Below are 23,891 nucleotides of genomic sequence, written 5' to 3' on the forward strand. Positions count from 1 at the left end.
GAACAATGCATGTTTGATGACGAACGGCAGATAGCTTCCTCTTACGGCCTTTCTACATGTAATGTGCACTGATACTAACTGTCATGTGAAAATTTGGAAAATTTCAGGGGTCATTTGACCTTTTAAAGAGATTTAAGTGATTTCCTAGCCATTTAATGACTGTACGTAATTCAAATTTGAACTAGATGTATATGCAACGGCTAACCATAACGGTTTGAAAAATCATATTTGTGTACTTGTGTGTGAGTCAATTCCATGTGCAGTAAATTAGAAGGAATTTTCAAACATATTGGTCTCACGGCATGAACACATGCATGTACATGCATGAAGTGCCATGACACTGTTATTCCAAAAAATTAAAAAATGATCAGAAAAACATGAAACGTTGCTTGATATAATGTCATGCCACCAAGATGATGTGGTACACAAATTGGCTTGCTTGACGAAAGTTTGGACACACATCCTCACAAACCGGAGCAACTCACTAGAAGGCTCGTGGTTCCGAGAGGGAACAATGCATGTTTGATGACGAACGGCAGATAGCTTCCTCTTACGGCCTTCAAAAGTTTTCTACATATAATGTGCACTGATACTAACTGTCATGTAAAAATTTGGAAAATTTCAGGGATCATTTGACCTTTTAAAGATATTTAACTGATTTCCTAGCCATTTAATGACTGTACATAATTCAAATTTGAACTAGATGTACATGCAACGGCTAACCATCATATTTGTGTACTTGTGTGTGAGTCAGTTCCATGTGCAGTAAAGTAGAAGAAATTTTCAAACATATTGGTCTCACGGCATGGACACATGTACATGCATGGAGTGCCATGGAATTTTTATTCTAAAAAATTAAAAAAATGATAAAAAAACATGAAACATTGCTTGATGTAATGTCATACCACCAAGATGATGTGGTACAAAAATTGGCTTGCTTGACGAAAGTTTGGACACACCCCTCACAAACCGGAGCAATTCACTAGAAGGCTCATGGTTCCGAGAGGGAACAATGCATGTTTGATGACAAACGACAGATAGCTTCCTCTTATGGCGTTCAAAATTTTTCTACGTGTAATGTGCACTGATACTAACTGTCATGTGAAAATTTGGAAAATTTCAGGGGTCATTTGACCTTTTGAAGACATTTAAGTGATTTTCTAGTCATTTAATGACCGTAATTTGAATTTGAACTACATCTACATGCAACGGCTAACCACAACGGTTTAAAAAATTATATTTGTGCACTTGTGTGCAAGTACTTGTGTTCAAAAATCATCAGGCGATGTAAATATCTGGTGTTCAAAAAAGAAAATGTAAAATCTCGCAAGACAACCGGCCCCACATGATTAGCACTCTATTTCGCGCCTCGAGTTTTGGAAGGTGGGTTGCGGGCTTTATTAATCAGACACGGTTCTGCATTGGTAACCATAAACTATTATGTTCACACGCGGATTTTGCTGCGGGAATCGTGTGTAATTCACACTATAATACTCGTAATTACGGCGACCGGCGCGTGTACTGTTCCCGGCGATCTAGATTCCGGCCGCCAATAAATACTACCTTGCTCACGTCATCCCGCCTGCATTCTCATCTAGATCCTTCCCTTGCTTGCCCTCTCTCTCTCTCTCTCTCTACACACACACACACACACACACACACACACACACACACACACACACACACACACACATATATATATATATATATATATATATCTCAAATCTCTGCCATGGCGCCGCCGGTCTGCCCATGTGCCGACGAGGAGTCGCCACCCCCCGAGGAAGCTCACTCGAAGAGCAGCGACGAGGACACCTATGTGTCGCTGGACGAGGTTGCGCCGGACCCCCACAACTTTGGATTGGTTTTGGGGCCAGTACGATCTTTGTCTTTGGAAGTCGCTGCCACCAGCTGAGAAAGCCAGGCAAGTGGCTTTCAAGAAGGAGATGGCAGAGGAGGATGCCAGGTACCATGATGCCTGTGAAGCTCGTGATGCCGCCTGGAAAAAGGAGGCGGTGGAGCTTTGGGGGCAGGTGCGTCATCTTGCAGAGGAGGTGTACGAAGACGGGTACTTCGTGAGGAAGGCCAGAGGCGCTAGGCGGCTCGTCGCTGCATGGAGCTGGCCGATAAGCTCCAGCGTGCCACCGACGAGGAGCTCCGGTGGGCGCCCAACGAAATGGGAAGATCGGTCGCGCGCGTCCGCCTGCAAGAGGCAGATCGGCACGTCAAGCGCTGCGAGGCGGAGGGGGCAGAGTACTGCCTCCGCTCTGGGAAGATGCCGCGCACCAGGGAGATGCTGGCGAGGGGCTACCGAAATACTCACCCCAGGAGGGATTATTACTTTTAGTATTGTTCGTTTTCAATTTTATGCATTGTACCAAGTAGTTAAGTATCATCACGTATACATGATGATATTATATATATATATATATTCTATGATGAACTAATGAACACTTAATATTATATATATTATGAATTCCATTTTCTATCTGTTTTGTATACTAATTTAAAATCTATCTGTTATCATCCACATATATACAGAATGGAGAGCGTATAAACACACATTGAAACAAAACATATAAGAACGGAAAACAGAGTACACACATTGAAACAGAGCAATAGTATGATTGCTGTGAATACATAGCTATCCACGTCGAAACGACTCAACAAAATAAAACGCGTCCATGAGACGATGACCAGCAGCCTCCTACGGTAGCTCTTGGCTTTGTCTGAACTCGTGCAGGCGTTCGTCCAAGCGGCCAACACGCTTGCGGTACATCTGGAGCGCGATCTCGAGCTCCAAGTTGGCTATTTCATCGGAGATCACCACCTTAAGGACGCGATGACCATGTTCCTCTACTGCGCCCAGGCGGACACCTGGGCCAAGGAGGCGGTCGAGCCTACCAACCAGCGCGTTAGCATCGAGCGGGCCGTGGACAAGGCGAACGGTGCGGCAGGCGTTCGGTGCAAGTACGGCGCGGCAGGCGGCCGGTGCAAGTACGACACGGCTGACCTCTTGTGCAAGCATGGTGCAGAGGGCCTGTGCTCACTCCTGGCGAGGAATGGAGGTACTGACGGGATGTGTACCTAGCTGTGACGCCCTGTCGACAACAGGCAAGCGCCGATGGATCCGCTCTTGCTGTGCGCCGCGCCTCTCGCTCAGCAGCGCTCCAATGCTCTTGCCGTGCGGCGAGCCGCAGCCTATCGGCGCGGATGCGCCTAGCTTGCTCTGCGGCGCGCCATCGATCATGTTGTGCAGCGAGCTGCAGCCTCTCAGCGCTGACATGCCTATCTTGATCCGCGGCGCTGAAGCGCCATGCGCCAAAGGTCTGTTCAACCCTGGCGATGACGCGCATCACTGCGTCGTCCATCATGTTGCCGGGGAGCGCCGCGGCCTCGACGGGCCGTGGCGCCTTCTGGTTTTCCTTGTGGACGAGGTTGATGGCAGAGGCGGCACTTTGGTGCGTTGGCATGCTTGGAAAAGGTGGATGTGCTACAGGCTGCGCTTGTTGCCTCCGTGCGTCGTGTCGCACCTAGGTTTATGTGCAATATCACTGGGTGGTGGGAAACAGGTGAGGAAATGGCGGGAAACGGTGCTGTATTCATAGAACGCCATCAATTAATGAAAACTTACAATATAAAGGAACATCGAGCTAGCACAAGAAGTAGATAATGATGAGATGAACACAGACCACACTAGGGAACCCGTCGGTGATGCATTCATCAATCGCAAATGGTTGTACACTAGCAAGCGTTTGGCCACAACACACACGGCTTATTTCATCACAAACAGGTCGGATGGATCAACTGTATGCCACGTATACACATTGTCAAAAAGTAATGCGGTAGAACTTCTTTAACATATGTTAAAAAATAAAAAACAAGGACATCGAGGTTAAATTAGCTGAGGGAATGGTTCATTTCGGCCATTTGACCAATATGACCCATCCTATCAGTTAATTTAACATCAACACAACTTCCCATCCAGTCACCCATCCCATGGCTGATCCAGCCTGAGCACACTTAACTTGAGAGTTCTCTTAGATGAGCTACTGGTGGAAGAGCTAGTCCTTGCTGATATAGGATGCCTCTTCGCATCCTTATGGCGTATCCAGATGACCGCTCGTCCCCCAATGGCCAATACATAATTTTAGGTTCAGAATCCACCTCATACACTTTTATTAGTTAGTGGAGCCAACATAGATACATGCATACATCCAGTAGCTCTGTATCACATATGTCATTGACGTCTACTACACAACCTTCTTCTTGTAGACGTTGTTGGGCCTTCAAGTGCGGAAGTTTGTAGGACAGTAGCAAATTTCCCTCAAGTGGATGATCTCAGGTTTATCAATCCGTGGGAGGCGTAGGATGAAGATGGTCTCTCTCAAGCAACTCTGCAACCAAATAACAAAGAGTCTCTTGTGTCCCCAACACACCCAATACAATGGTGAATTGTATAGGTGCACTAGTTCGGCGAAGAGATAGTGATACAAGTGCAATATGGATGGTAGATATAGGTTTTTGTAATCCAAAAATATAAAAACAGCAAGGTAACTAATGATAAAAGTGAGCGTAAACGGTATTACAATGGTAGGAAACAAGGCCTAGGGTTCATACTTTCACTAGTGCAAGTTCTCTCAACAATAATAACATAATTGGATCATATAACTATCCCTCAACATGCAACAAAGAGTCACTCCAAAGTCACTAATAGCGGAGAACAAACAAAGAGATTATGGTAGGGTACTAGACCACCTCAAAGTTATCCTTTCTACTCGATCTATTCAAGAGTCCGTAGTAAAATAACACGAAGCTATTCTTTCCGTTCAATCTATCATAGAGTTCATACTAGAATAACACCTTAAGACACAAATCAACCAAAACCCTAATGTCACCTAGATACTCCATTGTCACCTCAAGTATCCGTGGGCATGATTATACGATATGCATCACACAATCTCAGATTCATCTATTCAACCAACACAAAGAACTTCAAAGAGTGCTCCAAAGATTCTACCGGAGAGTCAAGACGAAAACGTGTGCCAACCGCTATGCATAAGTTCATTGAACCCGCAAGCTGATCACCAAAACATACATCAAGTAGATCACGTGAATATCCCATTGTCACCACAGATAAGCACGACAAGACATACATCAAGTGTTCTCAAATCCTTAAAGACTCAATCTGATAAGATAACTTCGAGAGTAAAACTCAATTCATCACAAGAGAGTAGAGGGGGAGAAACATCATAAGATCCAACTATAATAGCAAAGCTCACGATACATCAAGATCATGCCATAGAGAGAACACGAGAGAGAGAGAGAGAGAGAGAGATCAAACACATAGCTACTGGTACATACCCTCAGCCCCGAGGGTGAACTACTCCCTCCTCGTCATGGAGAGCGCCGGGATGATGAAGATGGCCACCGGTGACAGATTCCCCCTCCGACAGGGTGCCGGAACGGGCTCCCGAGAGGTTTTTGGTGTCTTCAGAGGCTTGCGGCGGTGGAACTCCCGATCTATCTTGTTCCCCGAAGGTTTTAGGGTATATGGACTTATATAGGCGAAAGAAGTCAGTCGGGGGAGCCTCGAGGGGCCCACGAGGGTGGAGGGCGCGCCCAGGGGGGTGGGCACGCCCCCCTGCCTCGTGGCCTCCTCGAAGCTTCCCTGACTTCAGCTCCACGTCTCCTGGATCACGTTCGTTCCAAAAATCACGCTCCCGAAGGTTTCATTCCATTTGGACTCCGCTTATTATTACTTTTCTTCAAAACACTGAAATAGGCAAGAAAACAACAATTTGGGCTGGGCCTTCGGTTAATAGGTTAGTCCCAAAAATAATATAAAAGTGTTTAGTAAAGCCCATAAACCTTCAAAACAGATAATATAATAGCATGAATGCTTCATAAATTATAGATACGTTGGAGACGTATCAGCATCCCCAAGCTTAATTCCTGCTCGTCCTCGAGTAGGTAAATGATAAAAGAAAGAATTTATGAAGTGTGAATGCTAGTAGGTGCACAAGTTTGATCAATGATAATTCCAATCACCTTTTCTAGCATGATTATATGTCATAACAGTAGCTCATCTCATAAAACTTCTCAAGATCAAGTAACAAGCTATTCACATGTTAAAGCATAGACCATAAACTTTCTTGAAAACTAGCAAACTTCATTCTCAGTCATCAAACCATTACAATTCATCTTATTTTCAGGAAGGGTCTATGTCAGAGCTTTGATTTAGCAAACTCCACATACTCAACTATCATATAGTCTTCCATGATTGCTACCACTCAAAGCATATTCTTAGAACAAATAGCTTCCATCGAACACAGAGAAAGATGGGGGCTTAGTGTTTCGCCTCCCAACTCACTTATCATATAGATAATTGTCAATAATAATAATTCATGATCAAATATATTTGCATGGCCATATATGCTTAGATCTTTCCCCAACACACGATGCTTGCCAACTAAAGAGTAGGTAGGAATGAGAAGGAATACTACCGACTCTTGCATAAAAGTAAAAAATAGGCCCTTCGCAGAGGGAAGCAGGGATTTGTAGAGGTGCCAGAGCTCGATTTTGAAATAGAGATAAATAATTTTGAGAGGTATGCTTTCATTGTCAACATAACAACCAAGAGTTCCCAATATCTTCCATACTACATACATTATAGGCGGTTCCCAAACAGAATGGTAAAGTTTTTACTCCCCCTCCACCAACAATCATCAATCCATGGCTTGCCCGAAACAACGGGTGCCTCCAACTACATCAATCCTGGGGGAGTTTTGTTTGCAATTATTTTTGATTTGATTTTGATCTTTTGATCATGGGACTGGGCATCCCGGTTACCAGCCATTTTTCTCGTGAATGATGAGCGGAGTCCACTCATCTTGAGAATAACCCACCTAGCATGGAAGATACTGACAGCCCCTAGTCGCTACATGAGCGATTCGGGCATACAAAACAGATTATTATTTGAAGGTTTAGAGTTTGGCACATGCAAATTTACTTGGAACGGCAGGTAAATACCGCATATAGGTAGGTATGGTGGACACTCATGGAAGAAACTTGGTTCAAGGAATTTGGATGCACAAGAAGTATTCCCGCTTAGTACAGATATTTTGGCTAGCAAAGGATTCTAAAAAGCAAGCACCACATGTTGGAGAATCTATAACAATATAACTTCTATACAAATATACCCAAGCATAACTCATTACGTTGTCTTCCTTGTCCAATTTCAACTAATTTGCTCAGGTTTGAAAATAATTAATGGGGCTCACAATCATAGAAGATGTCTAAGATAGTATATTTATATGTGAAATCTCTCTTCCTTCAATATTCTTTCATGAATTGTTCAAGTGACCAATACAATGCTTGCTAACCTTCAATAAATTTACCACCTCTACTTCTTAGACGTGAAGTCATTACTACCCATGGGATAAGCAAATGAAACATATATATTTTCAGATTTATGACATTCTACTCATTCAACCATTTACTCATAGGATATAAGTGAAGCACACGAGTAAATGACAAACTACTCCAAAAAGATATAAGTGAAGATCAATGAGTAGTTAAATAATTATGTAGCTATGTGAAGACTCTCTCTCATGTAAGAATTTCAGATCTTAAGTACTTTATTCAAACAGCAAGCAAAACAAAATAAAACAAAATGACGCTCCAAGCAAAACACATATCATGTGGTGAATAAAAATATAGCTCCAAGTAAAGTTACCGATGAACGAAGACGAAAGAGGGGAGGCCTTCCGGGGCATCCCCAAGCTTAGGCTCTTGGTTGTCCTTGAATATTACCTTAGGGTGCATTGGGCATCCCCAAGATTAGGCTCTTGCCACTCCTTATTCCATAGTCCATCGAATCTTTACCCAAACCTTGAAAACTTCACAACACAAAACTCAACAGAAAACTCGTAAGCTTCGTTAGTATAAGAAAATAAATCACCACTTAGGTACTGTAATGAACTCATTCTAAATTGATAATGGTGTAATATCTACTATATTCCAACTTCTCTATGGTTCATACCCTCCGATACTACTCATAGATTCATCAAAATAAGCAAACAACACACAGAAAACAAAATCTGTCAAAAACTGAATAGTCTGTGGTAATCTGTATCAAATGTATACTTATGGAACTCCAAAAACCCTACAGAATTAGGAAGTCCTAATAAATTTGTTTACCAATCCATATCAGAAAGAATCAAATCAAAATAACGTTTATGTGAATTATCAAAACTAATTTACTGGGTGAAATAGTTTCTGATTTTCAGCAGGATCAACACAACTATCAGTGTAAGTTATCCTAAAGGTCTTACTTGACACTTTATTGAAACAAAATCTATAAAACATGATTACTACAGTAGAATAATCATGTGAACACACAAAAACAGTAAAGGTAAATATTGGGTTGTCTCCCAACAAGCGCTTTTCTTTAATGCCTTTCTAGCTAGGCATGATGATTTCAATGATGCTCACATAAAAGATAAGAATTGAAACATAATGGGAGCATCATGAAGAATATGACTAGCACATTTAAGCCTTACCCACTTCCTATGCATAGGGATTTTGTGAGCAAACAACTTATGGGAACAATAATCAACTAGCATAGGAAGGCAAAACAAGCATAACTTCATGATTTTAAGCACATAGAGAGGAAACTTGACATTATTGCAATTCCTACAAGCATATGTTCCCCCCTTATAATAATTTTCAGTAGCATCATGAATGAATTCAACAATATAACCATCACATAAAGCATTCTTTTCTTGATCTACAAGCATAGAAATTACTACTCTCCACATAATCAAATTTCTTCTCATGATTAGTAGTGGGAGCAAACTCAACAAAATAATTATCATGTGAGGCATAATCCAATTGAAAACTAAAATCATCATGACAAGTTTCATGGTTATCATTATTCTTAATAGCATACAAGTCATCAGAATAATCATCATAGATAGCAACTTTGTTCTCATAATCAATTGGAACCTCTTCCGAAATAGTGGATTCATCACTAAATAAAGTCATGACCTCTCCAAATCCATTTTCATAATTAACACAATAATATTCAACATCCTCCAAAATAGTGGGATCATTACTTCCTAAAGTTTACACTCTTCCAAACCCACTTTCATCAATATAATCATCATAAATAGGAGGCATGCTTTCATCATAATAAATATTCTCAGCAAAACTTGGGGGACTAAACATATCATCTTCATCAAACATAGCATCTCCAAGCTTGTGGCTTTGCATATCATTAGCATCATGGGTATTCAAAGAATTCATACTAACAACATTGTAATCATGCTCATCATTCACATATTTTATGCCAAACATTCTATGTAATTTTTCTTCTAGTACTTGAGCACAATTTTCCTTCCCATCATTTTCACGAAAGACATTAAAAAGATGGAGCATATGAGGCAACCTTAATTCCATTTTTTGTAGTTTTATTTTATAGACTAAACTAGTGATAAAACAAGAAACTAAAAGATTCGATTGCAAGATCTAAAGATATACCTTCAAGCACTCACTCCCCGACAACAGCGCCAGAAAAGAGCTTGACGTCTACTACACAACCTTCTTCTTGTAGACGTTGTTGGGCTTCCAAGTGCAGAGGTTTGTAGGATAATAGCAAATTTCCCTTAAGTGGATGACCTAAGATTTATCAATCCGTGGGAGGCGTAGGATGAAGATGGTCTCTCTCAAGCAACCCTGCAACCAAATAACAAAGAGTCTCTTGTGTCCCCAACACACAGAATACAATGGTGAATTGTATAGGTGCACTAGTTCGGCGAAGAGATGGTGATACAAGTGCAATATGGATGGTAGATATAGGTTTTTGTAATCTGAAAATATAAAAATAGCAAGGTAACTAATGATAAAAGTGAGCGTAAACGGTATTGCAATGGTAGGAAACAAGGCCTAGGGTTCATACTTTCACACGTGCAAGTTCTCTCAACAATAATAACATAATTGGATCATATAACTATCCCTCAACATGCAACAAAGAGTCACTCCAAAGTCACTAATAGCGGAGAACAAACGAAGATATTATCGTAGGGTACTAAACCACCTCAAAGTTATCCTTTCTGCTTGATCTATTCAAGAGTCCGTAATAAAATAACACGAAGCTATTCTTTCCGTTCGATCTATCATAGAGTACGTACTAGAATAACACCTTAAGACACAAATCAAACAGAACCCTAATGTCACCTAGATACTCCATTGTCACCTCAAGTATCCGTGGGCATGATTATACGATATGCATCACACAATCTCAGATTCATCTATTCAACCAACACAAAGAACTTCAAGGAGTGCCCCAAAGTTTCTACCGGAGAGTTAAGACAAAAACGTGTGCCAACCCTTATGCATAAGTTCATTGAACCTGCAAGTTGATCACCAAAACATACATCAAGTAGATCACGTGAATATCCCATTGTCACCACAGATAAGCATGGCAAGACATACATCAAGTGTTCTCAAATCCTTAAAGACACAATCCGATAAGATAACTTCGAGAGGAAAACTCAATTCATCACAAGAGAGTAGAGGGGGAGAAACATCATAAGATCCAACTATAATAGCAAAGCTCGCGATCAATCAAGATCGTGCCATAGAGAGAACACAAGAGAGAGAGAGAGAGAGAGAGAGAGAGAGAGATCACATAGCTACTGGTACATACCCTCAGCCCCGAGGGTGAACTACTCCCTCCTCGTCATGGAGAGCGCCGGGATGATGAAGATGGCCACCGGTGATGGATTCCCCCTTCGGCAGGGTGCCGGAACGGGCTCCCGAGAGGTTTTTGGTGGCTATAGAGGCTTGCGGCAGCGGAACTCCCAATCTATCTTGTTCCCCAAAGGTTTTAGGGTATATGGACTTATATAGGCGAAAGAAGTCGGTTGGGGGAGCCTCGAGGGGCCCACGAGCCCATGGGGGGTGGGCGCCCCCCTGCCCCGTGGCCTCCTCGAAGCTTCCCTGACTTCAGCTCCACGTCTCTTGGATCACGTTCGTTCCAAAAATCATGCTCCCGAAGTTTCATTCCGTTTGGACTCCGTTTGATATTCATTTTCTTCGAAACACTGAAATAGGCAAGAAAACAACAATCTAGGTTGGGCCTCCGGTTAATAGGTTAGTCCCAAAAATAATATAAAAGTGTTTAGTAAAGCCCATAAACATTCGAAACAGATAATATAATAGCATGAATGCTTCATAAATTATAGATACGTTGGAGACGTATCAGTCATCACCATTCCTTCCCACATTCAGGTTACGGAAATAAGATTAAGAGTTTTCATGGTCTCTGTTATTCCCCTATCAGAGATCAACGAAGGAGGGAGGCAACTTCTGTCATGGTAGTACCTACTCAACCCACCATCCCAATAATAGTAATATCCTTCTCGTCCATAAAGGAAAATATTGTGTGGCCGACTTCACATAACATCGGGAATAATATTAACATAAACATACAAAGATAGCTACGTATCTTATCGACGTTCAACTCATACACATACTAGGGTTGCTCCATATCCCATAAAACTTTCGGCTTACTCAGAAAAGGAGACAAAACAAGCATCATCAAAGTGGTCAGGACAATAATAGATGAAGGATTAGTGTAACAAACATATAAATACACACTAGGCTTTGGTATTACAGAGAAATGAATGGGGTGTTGGTGATGAACACGTGGACGATAATGATGAAGGTTGATGCGGGAGTATCCTTGATATGGCTGATGGCGTGGTTGTGCCCTTCTTCCCATTCTCTCTCCGGAAGTTGCTTCATATAGTAAGCTGCTTCGTATAGTATCAAAGTTGCTTACGAAAAAAACTCGTCAAAGCATACTCATATGGGGTCAAATGCAAAGAGCTCATCGCGAGGGTTTCAATGATGAGATGGATTGTAAATTTTGTTCCTAGTTGAATAGTCACATCGTTTTAAATTGTTTCATAAATAAAATAATTGTCAAAACAACAGTGGTACAAATGCAATGCATGTTGAGGTTGTGTTGAGTTGGATTACATTTGGACTTGATATTGTACTAGCATGGGTAGGATATGGTTAGTTGCAGTGTTGGACATGTTGTACGCTTGGCCTGGGAGGGGATAGGTAGCACGCAAGGGCGGGGCACGCATCCCTTTTTTTTCTTTTGGCTTTCGATTTTCAATCTTTCATATCTTTTGAATCATAAGTACAAAGTCAGTCTCATTTGCATATTTGTGTTTGTGGTGACGAGAGATTTTAAATGAGAAATATGTTTACGAGTTTTTAAAACTTCATTAAGTTTTAACTTCTGAAACTTGGTATGAGGGGCCGACAAAATCACAAGGTCCGGTACCTACGACTGACAAGATCGTAAGTTTCAGAAACTAAAACTTAAACTTGTCGTGCCTCGTGCGGGATCCAATGACTTTGTGGAACACGAGGCAATAAGGCGCCCGACACGGTTGGGCAGGTGCGTGCCTTCACACCTGCGTGCCCCTGCGAGTTTCCACCCTTGGCCTCCTATATAATGAGGGGGCACCCCAAGTTATAAACCCATGACGACTAGATAGCGAACAAACACACAAGTGGAGTTGGTGTCGTGTGTCAGCTCCTGGACGATCGGTGTTGCGGTATCTCGGGAAGGAGACACGTAGTCATTGCCCCGGGGAGTAGGCAAATTCGGTTAACCTCGTTAACAAATCTTGGTGTCGTCATCATGTTGCGATTGTTTGTTTGTTCATAAATCAACCACATGCCTCAGATTATTCTAACAATGTATGTGAATTCATGTGGGGAGGATTGATTATGATGTTTTACTCTTTTCACATGTGCAGAAAGTATGAGATCAATTTGACTTTTTTCCGCTTTTAGGTATGTGCTCAAGACATCCAAAAAAGTACAACTACATTTTTGAGAATTTAGAAATATTATAATATATAGAGGCTTGCTAAACATGTTTGGCAAAGTTTTAGTTGTTTTAAAGTATTGTCCCATTGAGGAGCTAAAAATGGGAAAACATCAATTCTACATGGATACAATAGTTACATCCCAGTGTAGTTTGTAAGAAACACTTGTTTGTCACACGATGTCGAGGACTCCGTAATACCCAATGAGTACCGGCAAAGAAACCAAAGTTCCAAATATAACCCTGCGTGTTGGGAAATTCATCAGTCCTTGACAATAACACAAGAATTAAAACACGTGATAACTAGTTATGTCATAACACTAGTGAGAGGAGGTGCTTACGCTGTGCTAAGTACATCGGCGTGGAGGCCATACTCCTTTGCGAAGACGAAGGAGGCAATTGATTGCGGTAGTGCTGCCTGCATGCGAAGAGCAAAATGTTCATTTTCAATTTTTCTCTCGTACCTTTCGCACCTGTTTTCGATCGATTGTTTGGAATATAGTGGAAGTGACTTTTTTATTTGAAAAAACAAGGGGTCTTCCCCCCGGTTCCAGTTTGACTAAGCTGAGTGTGCTAAAGAACCAGACGCCTATATTACTCTTCTAACTCAAGCCTATCTATATTTCCTGTCTAACGAAAGCACGCATGAAAAGAGCAGCTTCATTGATATAGTTCGTTTACATTTTTTATTCAGCGGACGGATATGTAAAGCAAAAAGCAATCTCATGCAGTTCTGACCGAGAAGCGACACTTCCTGAAATTGATCAGTAAAGTCAATGAGCATTTGTGGCACTAAAAAGCTCATCATCTGACGACGAACACAAAAAAGACAAGCTCCACTTCTCCAGTATTCCTATTCCCTCCGTCCTCCGCATATTAGTTTTGGTCAAAGTCAAACTTTATAGACTTTGACAAAATTTATAGACAAATATATTAAAATGTACAATAACATATCAATACCATTAGATTCACTATTGAACTTACTTTCGCATTATACAGATTTGTTATCGTAAATATTTATATTATTTTTATAAACTTGATCAAAATTTATGAAGTTTGACTCCAGTCAACTCTGATATGCAAAGTATTTCTTTCCTAGACGACTAGACGAGCTGTACTTAGCAGCAACCCCTGTAGTGGCGAGTACAGTACGTGCGATCCAGTCATGGATGGGACGAGGAGAGCGTGACGTGAACACTACTAGTATTAATTTTTCTCCTATGGGTCGCGCGCAGCTAGGCGAGAAGAGTGATTATAGTAGTACGTGTTTACACAAACGAACCTGTATGATGGCGAAGCGTAGCACGTCGCCGCGGAGGCCGAACGCCGCGGCTCCGGCGAGCGCCGCGAGTGGGCCCGCAACGAAGCGCAGCACCATCCCCAGCGCCGCCAGGCCCCCGCCGCACGCCACGATTCTCTCTTGCTGCGCCATGAACAACCCTGCATGCATGCATGCAATGCATGAGCACTGCTTCAACAAACAATCTGTTTGTTGCACACGTAGGTCTGTGCTGACATAGTTAGTTACATATACTACGCGTACGTAGGTACGACTCGCGCATGCACTGTGTAAGTTCATTACATACGTACGTACCCATGCTGAACATGGACATCCCGGTGCCGGTCCTGGACATGACCTGCAGCGAGCCCGTCACGATGCCCGGCATGCCGATGCGCCACCTGCATGCATGTGCACGCACGTAAAACACTCGTCACCTTTCCGGACGTTCGATGGCACACGTATACGCCACGCATGTACGGCGGTTCGATAGGTACGAAGGGCGGCGGAGTCCGCACGTACCTGTAGGCGATGCACGCCCAGGCGACGCCGAGGACGCTGGCGTACACATTGGGGTTCCTCGCCAGCTTCATCCCCACGGTGCTCGCCATCGGCCACAGCCGGATCCTCCTTCCACCGGTGGGTGGCGCCGCTTCCACGTCCAGGTCCACCTCGACGTCGCTGTGCGACACCGGCTCGATGCGCCGCGCTTGGTCGTCGTCGCTGCTGGTGGATCCGTCGTCGTGGGCCGTTGCGGTACTCAAAGAAGAGGCGCCGCCGACGACCCAGGCTTTCCGCAGCTCGAAGGCGAGCAGAAGGAGCGGGAACCACAGGATGGCCTGCACGACGGCGATCTGCACGATCAGGTCCTGCGCCCACTTGCCGTACATGGCGTCCAGCAGCGGCACGCCGACGACGAGCGTGTTGTTGTACGCGCCCAGGGAGAACCCCGTGATGGACCACGAGTAGGCGCCGGCCTTGGCCTTGGCGCAGCGCGCCCAGACGGCCGCGGCGAGCACGGCGAGAAGTTTGGCGACGGCGTCGGCGGCGATGACGCGGTAATTCATGGCGTAGGGGTCGGCGCGGACCACGAAGTCGAAGGTGAAGAAGGGCATGGAGAAGCAGACCACCAGCGTGTTGATGGCGCCGCACTGCTCCGCCGTGAAGAACCGCCACCATCGAACGGACCCGTACCCGAGCCCTAGCGCGAAGTAAAGCGGCGCCATCGCCTCCACCACCTTGTAGATGTCGCCCAACGCTATCATCTTATTTGATGGAGTAGTATGACTGTGTCTGTGTGAGTACCTCTGGCTCTCTGAACGAGTTGGGATGTGTTCTTGCTATGCTGCCATTTCTGCGGCTATAAATATAGCCGGAGAATATGGAATCGGAGAGAACAAGCACTGGAGATCAATCGGTGGAATCTGTGGCGAATTAGTTCCCATGAGCCATGAATAAATTCGGATTGTCTTGTCAGCATGGCTAAGCTCCAGGGCAGCGGTCCTTATGGGTCTTTAGAGGCATGTGCATGAAGATTTCCAATTGTCATTGACAATGTCAAACCGGGCTTTGGTATGACAATGGCCATAATGTCTCGTTTTGACTGCGGTAGTGGCCATTTCATGGTCTAGGGACTTTTATGTAATTTTTATTACGTTTGAGGTGTTTTATACTTCTAATGAACTTTTATAGTAGACCCGAATTTTTATTGAAAAATGCATTTCTGAAAAGACAAGGGACTCATTACTTTGAGTAGAATCCACTTTTTAGCCTCCTAAGAGTGTGAGTGACAATTTTTTATCCAATTTAGAAGAAAAATGTCCTTCAAAGTACATCATTTAAGAAAATTCCTCCGATTGTTAAACCTTTAAATTTACGAGTTCCCTTCAACTTGTCCCATGAGCCAACATCCACATTGAAGGTGCATTTCTTCTGGCTTCGTTTTGACAAGGGAGGTTTTCGAGCCCCAAGGGGGTTGGGGAATGAAGAGGATTCCATGATCCCCTCCCCTTCACTAAATTTCCTGACCCCCTCTAATCCCTTCCCCTTCCAAATTCCACGCATTTGGTTAAACTCGCCCAATCTCCGTGTCTCGTCCGATCTCCGCATTGTCAATTCCATGAGTAGGTCCTTGAGACTTCAGTTTCGCGTGGAATGAGGGGGATACCTGGGGATCGAGGGGTTTGGGCCGGTCCAAACCATGCACACCAAATGGCCTTGTGGAGATTTTTGAGGATTACAGGCCATGGGTTAATCCCCTGCAGACCCTTCCAACCCCTTTCCAGCAAACGAGGCCTCTAGGTGTTGTTGAAGTGGCAAACCACATGGGCAACCTGGTTAAGCCAGGCTGACTCCATGGCTAGGGCATCAATCATTGCCTCTGCTTCTCAACGCTAGAGTTTGGGACTATTAGGTTGTTCTAGAGTAAGTGTATGTATACTGGTAAGATGAATTCTTCCCCACCTACTCACTAGGTTGTGCCTTGCGTATGCTCCCCTAATTAGGGTTGTCTGTCTTATTAACCCCCCCCCCCCCCAAAACCGATGTTGGCTGATGCACAACGCAAAACCCAATCGCCCACCTTGTTGTCTATCGTTACTCCCAAACTTCTATGCGATGGAAGGACGATGACGGATAGTCGTGTCTCAAGTTGGGGAGCCAACATGGCTTAACCAGGTCCCTCCACACGGTTTGTTATGCCAACAATGCCCTGGTGGAATCTACATGTAATCTAGGGGTTGACTTTGTGTGCCAAGTCGGATACACTGGACTCAGGTGACAACATCCATACAATGAAGCATGATTACTTAGAAGTTATGTTATTAGCACTGGGACCACCACCACCAGTGCTAATAACATAACTTTCGAGTAATCATGATTCATTAGGCGGTGGTCCCGATGCTAATAACATAACTTCCGAGTAATCATGCTTCATTGTATGGATGTTGTCTGCCTTCACCATGACATTATCACCTTCGGCCATCCCTCTAAACCTCCTTACAGTGAATCTTTCGTCGGCGACACCCCGCATCCTCACTGTAACCGATCAACATCCCGCTTTTACTTCATCGGCGATGCCGAGTTGCGTTGTCCCGGTCGTGGCGTGGTCCTAACTTGTGTTGGGGGATGTAGTAATTTCAAAAAAATTCCTACGCACACGCAAGATCATGGTGATGCATAGCAGCGAGAGGGGGAGTGTATCTTCATACCCTTGAAGATTGCTAAGCGGAAGCTTTTATCAACGCGGTTGATGTAGTCGTACGTCTTCACGATCCGACCGATCCAAGTACTGAACGCACGGCACCTCCGAGTTCTGCACACGTTCAGCTCGATGACGTCCTCGCCTTCTCGATCCAGCAAGACGGGCGAAGTAGTAGATGAGTTCCGGCAGCATGATGGCGTGGTGACGGTGTTGGTGAAGAACAATCTCTGCAAGGCTTTGCCTAAGAACTACGAAAACTATGACGGAGGATAAACTAGAGGGGACAGGGTTGCCGGCACACGACTTGGTGTTACTTGATGTGTCTTTGGTGCTAGCCCTGCCCCTCTATTTATATGTTGAGCCTTGGGGTCGAAACTTGGAGTAAAAGCCTCCACAAAGTCGGTTTTGCCCGAAAGGCAAAAGTCCTACACACACTCCAGGGCTAGACGCTAGGGTTCCCGGCGTCTACCCCCTAGACGCCAGGGTTCCTGGCGTCTAGCCTCTGGTCTCCGCAAAACTTCCTTTTGCACTTTCCAAAAGCCTCGTGGGCTTTCCCCTTTGGCCCAAATAACGTGTTCTTGTACCCAAACATTTCGGGAAATATCCGGAACCCCTTCCGGTGAATTCCGGAACCCTTCCGGAGATCAAACACTATTATCCCATATATCAAACTTTATCTCCAGACCATTCCGGAGTTCCTCGTCATGTCCATGATCTCATCCGGGACTCCGATCAACATTCGGTCACCAACATACATAACTCATATAATACTATATCGTCAACGAAACGTTAAGCATGCGGACCCTACGGGTTCGAGAACTATGTAGACATGACCGAGACACGTCTCTGGTCAATAACCAATAGCAGGACCTGGATGCCCATATTGGCTCCCACATATTCTACGAAGATTTTTATCGGTCAAACCGCATAACAACATACGTTATTCCCTTTGTCATCGGTATGTTATTTGCCCGAGATTCGATCATCGGTATCTCAATACCTAGTTCAATCTCGTTATCGGCAAGTCTCTTTACTCATTCCATAATACATCATCCCACAACTAACTCATTAGTTGCAATGCTTGCAAGGCTTTAAGTGATGTGCATTACCAAGTGGGCCCAGAGATGCCTCTCCGACAATCGGAGTGACAAATCCTAATCTCGAAATACGCCAACCCAACAAGTACCTTCGGAGACACCTGTAGAGCACCTTTATAATCACCCAGTTACGTTGTGACGTATGGTAGCACACAAAGTGTTCCTCCGGTAAACGGGAGTTGCATAATCTCATAGTCATAGGAACATGTATAAGTCATGAAGAAAGCAATAACAACAAACTAAACGATCAAGTGCTAAGCTAACGGAATGGGTCAAGTCAATCACATCATTCTTCTAATGATGTGATCCCATTAATCAAATGACAACACATGTCTATGGTTAGGAAACTTAACCATCTTTGATTCACGAGCTAGTCAAGCAGAGGCATACTAGTGACACTCTGTCTGTCTATGTATTCACACATGTATTATGTTTCCGGTTAATACAATTCTAGCATGAATAATAAACATTTATCATGATATAAGGAAATAAATAATAACTTTATTATTGCCTCTAGGGCATATTTCCTTCAGTCTCCCACTTGCACTAGAGTCAATAATCTAGTTCTCATCGCCATGTGATTTAACACCAATATTCACATCTGTATGTGATTAATACCCATAGTTCACATCGTCATGTGATCAACACCCAAAGGGTTTACTAGAGTCAATAATCTAGTTCACATCGCCATGTGATTTAACACCAATGTTCACATCGCTATGGGTATGTGATTAATACCCATAGTTCACATCGTCATGTGATCAACACCCAAAGAGTACTAAGGTATGATCATGTTTTGCTTGTGAGAGAAGTTTAGTCAACGGGTCTGTCACATTCAGAGCCGTATGTATTTTGCAAATATTCTATGTCTACAATGCTCTGCACGGAGCTACTCTAGCTAATTGCTCCCACTTTCAATATGTATCCACATTAAGACTTAGAGTCATCTGGATCAGTGCCAAAACTTGTATCGACGTAACCCTTTACGACGAACCTTTTGTCACCTCCATAATCGAGAAACATATCCTTATTCCACTAAGGATAATTTTGACCAATGTCCAATGATCTACTCCTAGATCACTATTGTACTCCCTTGCCAAACCAGGGCAGAGTATACAATAGGTCTGGTCCATAGCATGACATACTTTTATAGAACCTATGACTGATGCATAGGGAATGACTTTCATTCTCTTTCTATTTTCTGGCGTGGTCGGGATTTGAGTCTTACTCAATTTCATACCTTTGCAACACAGTCAAGAACTCTCTCTTTGACTGTTCCATTTTGAACTACTTCAAAATCTTGTCAAGGTATGTACTAATTGAAAATCTTATCAAGCGTCTTGATCTATCTCAATAGATCTTGATGCTCAATATGTAAGTAGCTTTACTGAGGTCTTTCTTTTCAAGAACTCCTTCCAAAAACTTCTTTATACTTTCTAGAAAAATTCTACATCATTTCTGATCAACAATATGTCACTCACATATACTTATCAGAAAGGCTGTAGTGCTCCCACTCACTTTATTGTAAATACAGGCTTCACCGCAAGTCCGTATAAAACTATATGCTTTGATCAACTTATCAAAGCGTATATTCCAACTTTGAGATGCTTGCACCAGTCCATAGATGGATCGCTGGAGCTTGCACATTTTGTTAGTATCTTTAGGATTGACAAAACCTTCTGATTGCATCATATACAACTCTTCTTTAAGAAAACCATTAAGGAATGCAGTTTTGACATCCATTTGCCAGATTTCATAAAATGTGGCAATTGCTAACATGATTCGGACAGACTTAAGCATCGCTATAGTTGAGAAAATCTCATTGTAGTCAACACCTTGAACTTGTCGAAAACCTTTTTGCGACAAGTCGAGCTTTGTAGATAGTAACACTACTATCAACGTCCGTCTTCCTCTTGAAGATCCATTTATTTTCTATGGCTTGCCGATCATCGGGCAAGTCCACCAAAGTCCACACTTTGTCTTCATACATGGATCCTATCTCAGATTTCATGGCCTCCAGCCAATTCGCGGAATCTGGGCTCATCATCGCTTCCTCATAGTTCATAGGTTTATCATGGTCTTGTAACATGAATTCCAGAACAGGATTACTGTACCACTCTAGTGCGGATCATACTATGGAAGACCTACAAGGTTCTGTAGTAACTTGATCTAAAGTTTCATGATCATCATCATTAGCTTCCTCACTAATTGGTGTAGAAATCACTGGAACTAATTTCTATGATGAACTACTTTCCAATTCAGGAGAAGGTACAATTATCTTATCAAGCTCTACTTTCCTCCCACTCACTTCTTTCGAGAGAAACTCCTTTTCTAGAAAGGATCCATTTTAGCAACGAATATCTTGCCTTCGGATCTGTGATAGAAGGTGTACCCAACAGTTTCCTTTGGGTATTCTATGAAGACGCACTTCTCCGATTTGGGTTCGAGCTTATCTGGTTGAAACTTTTTCACATAAGCATCGCAGTCCCAAACTTTAAGAAACGACAACTTTGGTTTCTTGCCAAACCACCGTTCATAAGGCGTCGTCTCAATCGGATTTTGATGGTGCCCTATTTAAAGTGAATGCAACTGTCTCTAATGCATAACCGCAAAACGATAGTGGTAAATCGGTAAGATACATCATAGATTGCACCATATCCAATAAAGTGCGGTTATGACGTTCGGACACACCATTACGCTGTGGTGTTCCATGTGGCGTGAGCTGTGAAACTATTCCACATTGTTTTATATGAAGGCCAAACTCATAACTCAAATATTCTCCTCCACGATCAGATCGTAGAAACTTTATTTTCTTGTTACGATGATTCTCCACTTCACTATGAAATTCTTTGAACTTTTCAAATGTTTCAGAATTGTGTATCATTAAGTAGATATACCCATATCTGCTCAAATCATCTGTGAAGGTCAGAAAATAACGATACTTGTCACGAGCATCAACACTCATTGGATCACATACATCGGTATGTATTATTTCCAATAAGTCAGTAGCTCATTCCGTTGTTCTGGAGAACGGAGTTTTAGTCATCTTGCCCAAAAGGCACGGTTCACAAGCATCAAATGATTCATAACCAAGTGATTCCAAAAGTCCATCTTAATGGAGTTTCTTCATGCACTTTACACCGATATGACCCAAACGGCAGTGCCACAAATAAGTTGCACTATCATTATCAACTTTGCATCTTTTGGCATCAATATTATGAATATGTGTATCACTACGATCGAGATCCAACAAACTATTTCATTGGGTGTATGACCATTGAAGGTTTTATTCATGTAAATAGAACAACAATTATTCTCTGACTTTAAATGAATAACCGTATTGCAATAAACATGATCAAATCATATTCATGCTCAACGCAAAGCCAAATAACATTTATTTAGGTTTAACACTAATCCCGAAAGTATAGGGAGTGTGTGTGATGATGATCATATCAATCTTGGAACTACTTCCAACACTCATCGTCATTTCCCCTCAACTAGTCTCTGTTTATTATGTAACTCCTGTTTCGAGTTACTAATCTTAGCAACCGAACAAGTATCAAATACTCAGGGGCTACTATAAACAATTAGTAAGGCACACATCAATAGCCTGTATATCAAATATACCCTTGTTCACTTTGCCATCCTTCTTATCCACTAAATATTCAGGGCATTTCCGTTTCCAGTGACCATTTCCTTTGCAGTGTAAGCACTCAGTTTCAGGCTTTGGTCCAGCTTTGGGCTTCTTCGCGGGAGTGACAACTTGCTTGTCATTCTACTTGAATTCCCTTTCTTTCCCTTTACCATTTTTTGAAACTAGTGGTCTTGTCAATCATCAACACTTGATGCTCTTTCTTGATTTCTACCTTCGTTGATTTCAACATCGCGAAGAGCTCGGGAATCGTTTTCCTCATCCTTTGCATACTATAGTTCATCACGAAGTTCTAGTAACTTGGTGATGGTGACTAGAGAACTCTATCAATCACTATCTTATCTGGAAGATTAACTCCCACTTGATTCAAGCGATTGTAGTACCCAGACAATCTGAGCACATGCTCACTAGTTGAGCAATTCTCCTCCATCTTTTAGCTATAGAACTGGTTGGAGACTTCATATCTCTCAACTCGGGTATTTGCTTGAAATATTAACTTCAACTCCTGGAACATCTCATATGGTCCATGACGTTAAAAACGTCTTTGAAGTCCCGATTCTAAGCTGTTAAGCATGGTGCACTAAACTATCAAGTAGTCATCATATTGAGCTAGCCAAACGTTCATAACGTCTGCATCTGCTCCTGCAATAGGTCCGTCACCTAGCGGTGCATCAAGGACATTATTATTCTGTGCAGCAATGAGGACAATCCTCAGATCACGGATCCAATCCGCATCATTGCTACTAACATCTTTCAACGTAGTTTTCTCTAGGAACATATCAAAATAAACATATGAAAGCAACAACGCGAGCTATTGATCTACAACATAATTTGCAAAATAATACCAGGACTAAGTTCATGATAAATTTAAGTTCAATTAATCATATTACTTAAGAACTCCCACTTAGATAGACATCCCTCTAATCCTCTAAGTGATCACGTGATCCAAATCAACTAAACCATAACCGATCATCATGTGAAATGGAGTAGCTTTCAATGGTGAACATCACTATGTTGATCATATCTACTATATGATTCATGCTCGACCTTTCGGTCTCCAGTGTTCCGAGGCCATATCTGCATATGCTAGGCTCGTCAAGTTTAACCTGAGTATTCCGCGTGTGCAAAACTGGCTTGCACCTGTTGTAGATGGACGTAGAGCTTATCACACCCGATCATCACGTGGTGTCTGGGCACGACGAACTTTGGCAACGGTGCATACTCAGGGAGAACACTTTTATCTTGAAATTTTAGTGAGAGATCATCTTATAATGCTACTGTCAATCAAAGCAAGATAAGATGCATAAAAGATAAACATCACATGTAATCAATATAAGTGATATGATATGACCATCATCATCTTGTGCTTGTGATCTCCATCTCCGAAGCACCGTCATGATCACCATCATCACCGGCGCGACACCTTGATCTCCATCGTAGTATCGTTGTCGTCTCGCCAACTATTGCTTCTACGACTATCGCTACCGTTTAGTGATAAAGTAAAGCAATTACAGGGCGATTTCATGGCATACAATAAAGCGACAACCATATGGCTCCTGCCAGTTGCCGATAACTCGGTTACAAAATATGATCATCTCATATAATAAAATATAACATCATGCCTTGACCATATCACATCACAACATGCCCTGCAAAAACAAGTTAGACGTCCTCTACTTTGTTGTTGCAAGTTTTACGTGGCTGCTACGGGCTTAGCAAGAACCGTTCTTACCTACGCATCAAAA

General features: G+C 42.8%; 1 protein-coding gene across 3 annotated transcripts; it reads right to left on the reverse strand.

The window, feature by feature from the left end:
- Positions 1-13,089: 13,089 nt before the first annotated feature.
- LOC123163125 (probable auxin efflux carrier component 5c) lies at positions 13,090-15,460 on the reverse strand. Of its 3 annotated transcripts, none has more exons than XM_044580890.1 (6): positions 14,945-15,460; positions 14,718-14,866; positions 14,511-14,596; positions 14,199-14,356; positions 13,258-13,334; positions 13,090-13,159 (listed from the first exon to the last, which is right to left on the reverse strand). In XM_044580890.1, exons 1-6 carry the CDS (start codon positions 15,458-15,460, stop codon positions 13,090-13,092), a joined length of 1,056 nt encoding a protein of 351 aa, XP_044436825.1. The 3 variants fall into 3 exon arrangements, with proteins under 3 accessions (XP_044436825.1, XP_044436824.1, XP_044436823.1); XM_044580889.1 differs by having other exon boundaries at positions 14,718-14,825; positions 14,901-15,460; XM_044580888.1 differs by having other exon boundaries at positions 14,718-15,460.
- Between the last annotated feature and the right edge of the window lie 8,431 nt (positions 15,461-23,891).

The sequence above is a fragment of the Triticum aestivum genome, chromosome 7B, assembly GCF_018294505.1.
Source record: "Triticum aestivum cultivar Chinese Spring chromosome 7B, IWGSC CS RefSeq v2.1, whole genome shotgun sequence".
Lineage (NCBI taxonomy): Eukaryota > Viridiplantae > Streptophyta > Magnoliopsida > Poales > Poaceae > Triticum > Triticum aestivum.

Coding starts and splice junctions, on each gene's coding strand:
- LOC123163125 (XM_044580888.1), bottom strand. CDS start 15,460: ATGATAGCGTTGGGCGACATCTACAAGGTGGTGGAGGCGATGGCGCCG. Junction 13,335..14,198: donor TACGCTTCGCCATCATACAG/GTTCGTTTGTGT, acceptor CTTCGCATGCAG/GCAGCACTACCGCAATCAAT. Junction 13,160..13,257: donor GCCGATGTACTTAGCACAGC/GTAAGCACCTCC, acceptor CCCAACACGCAG/GGTTATATTTGGAACTTTGG.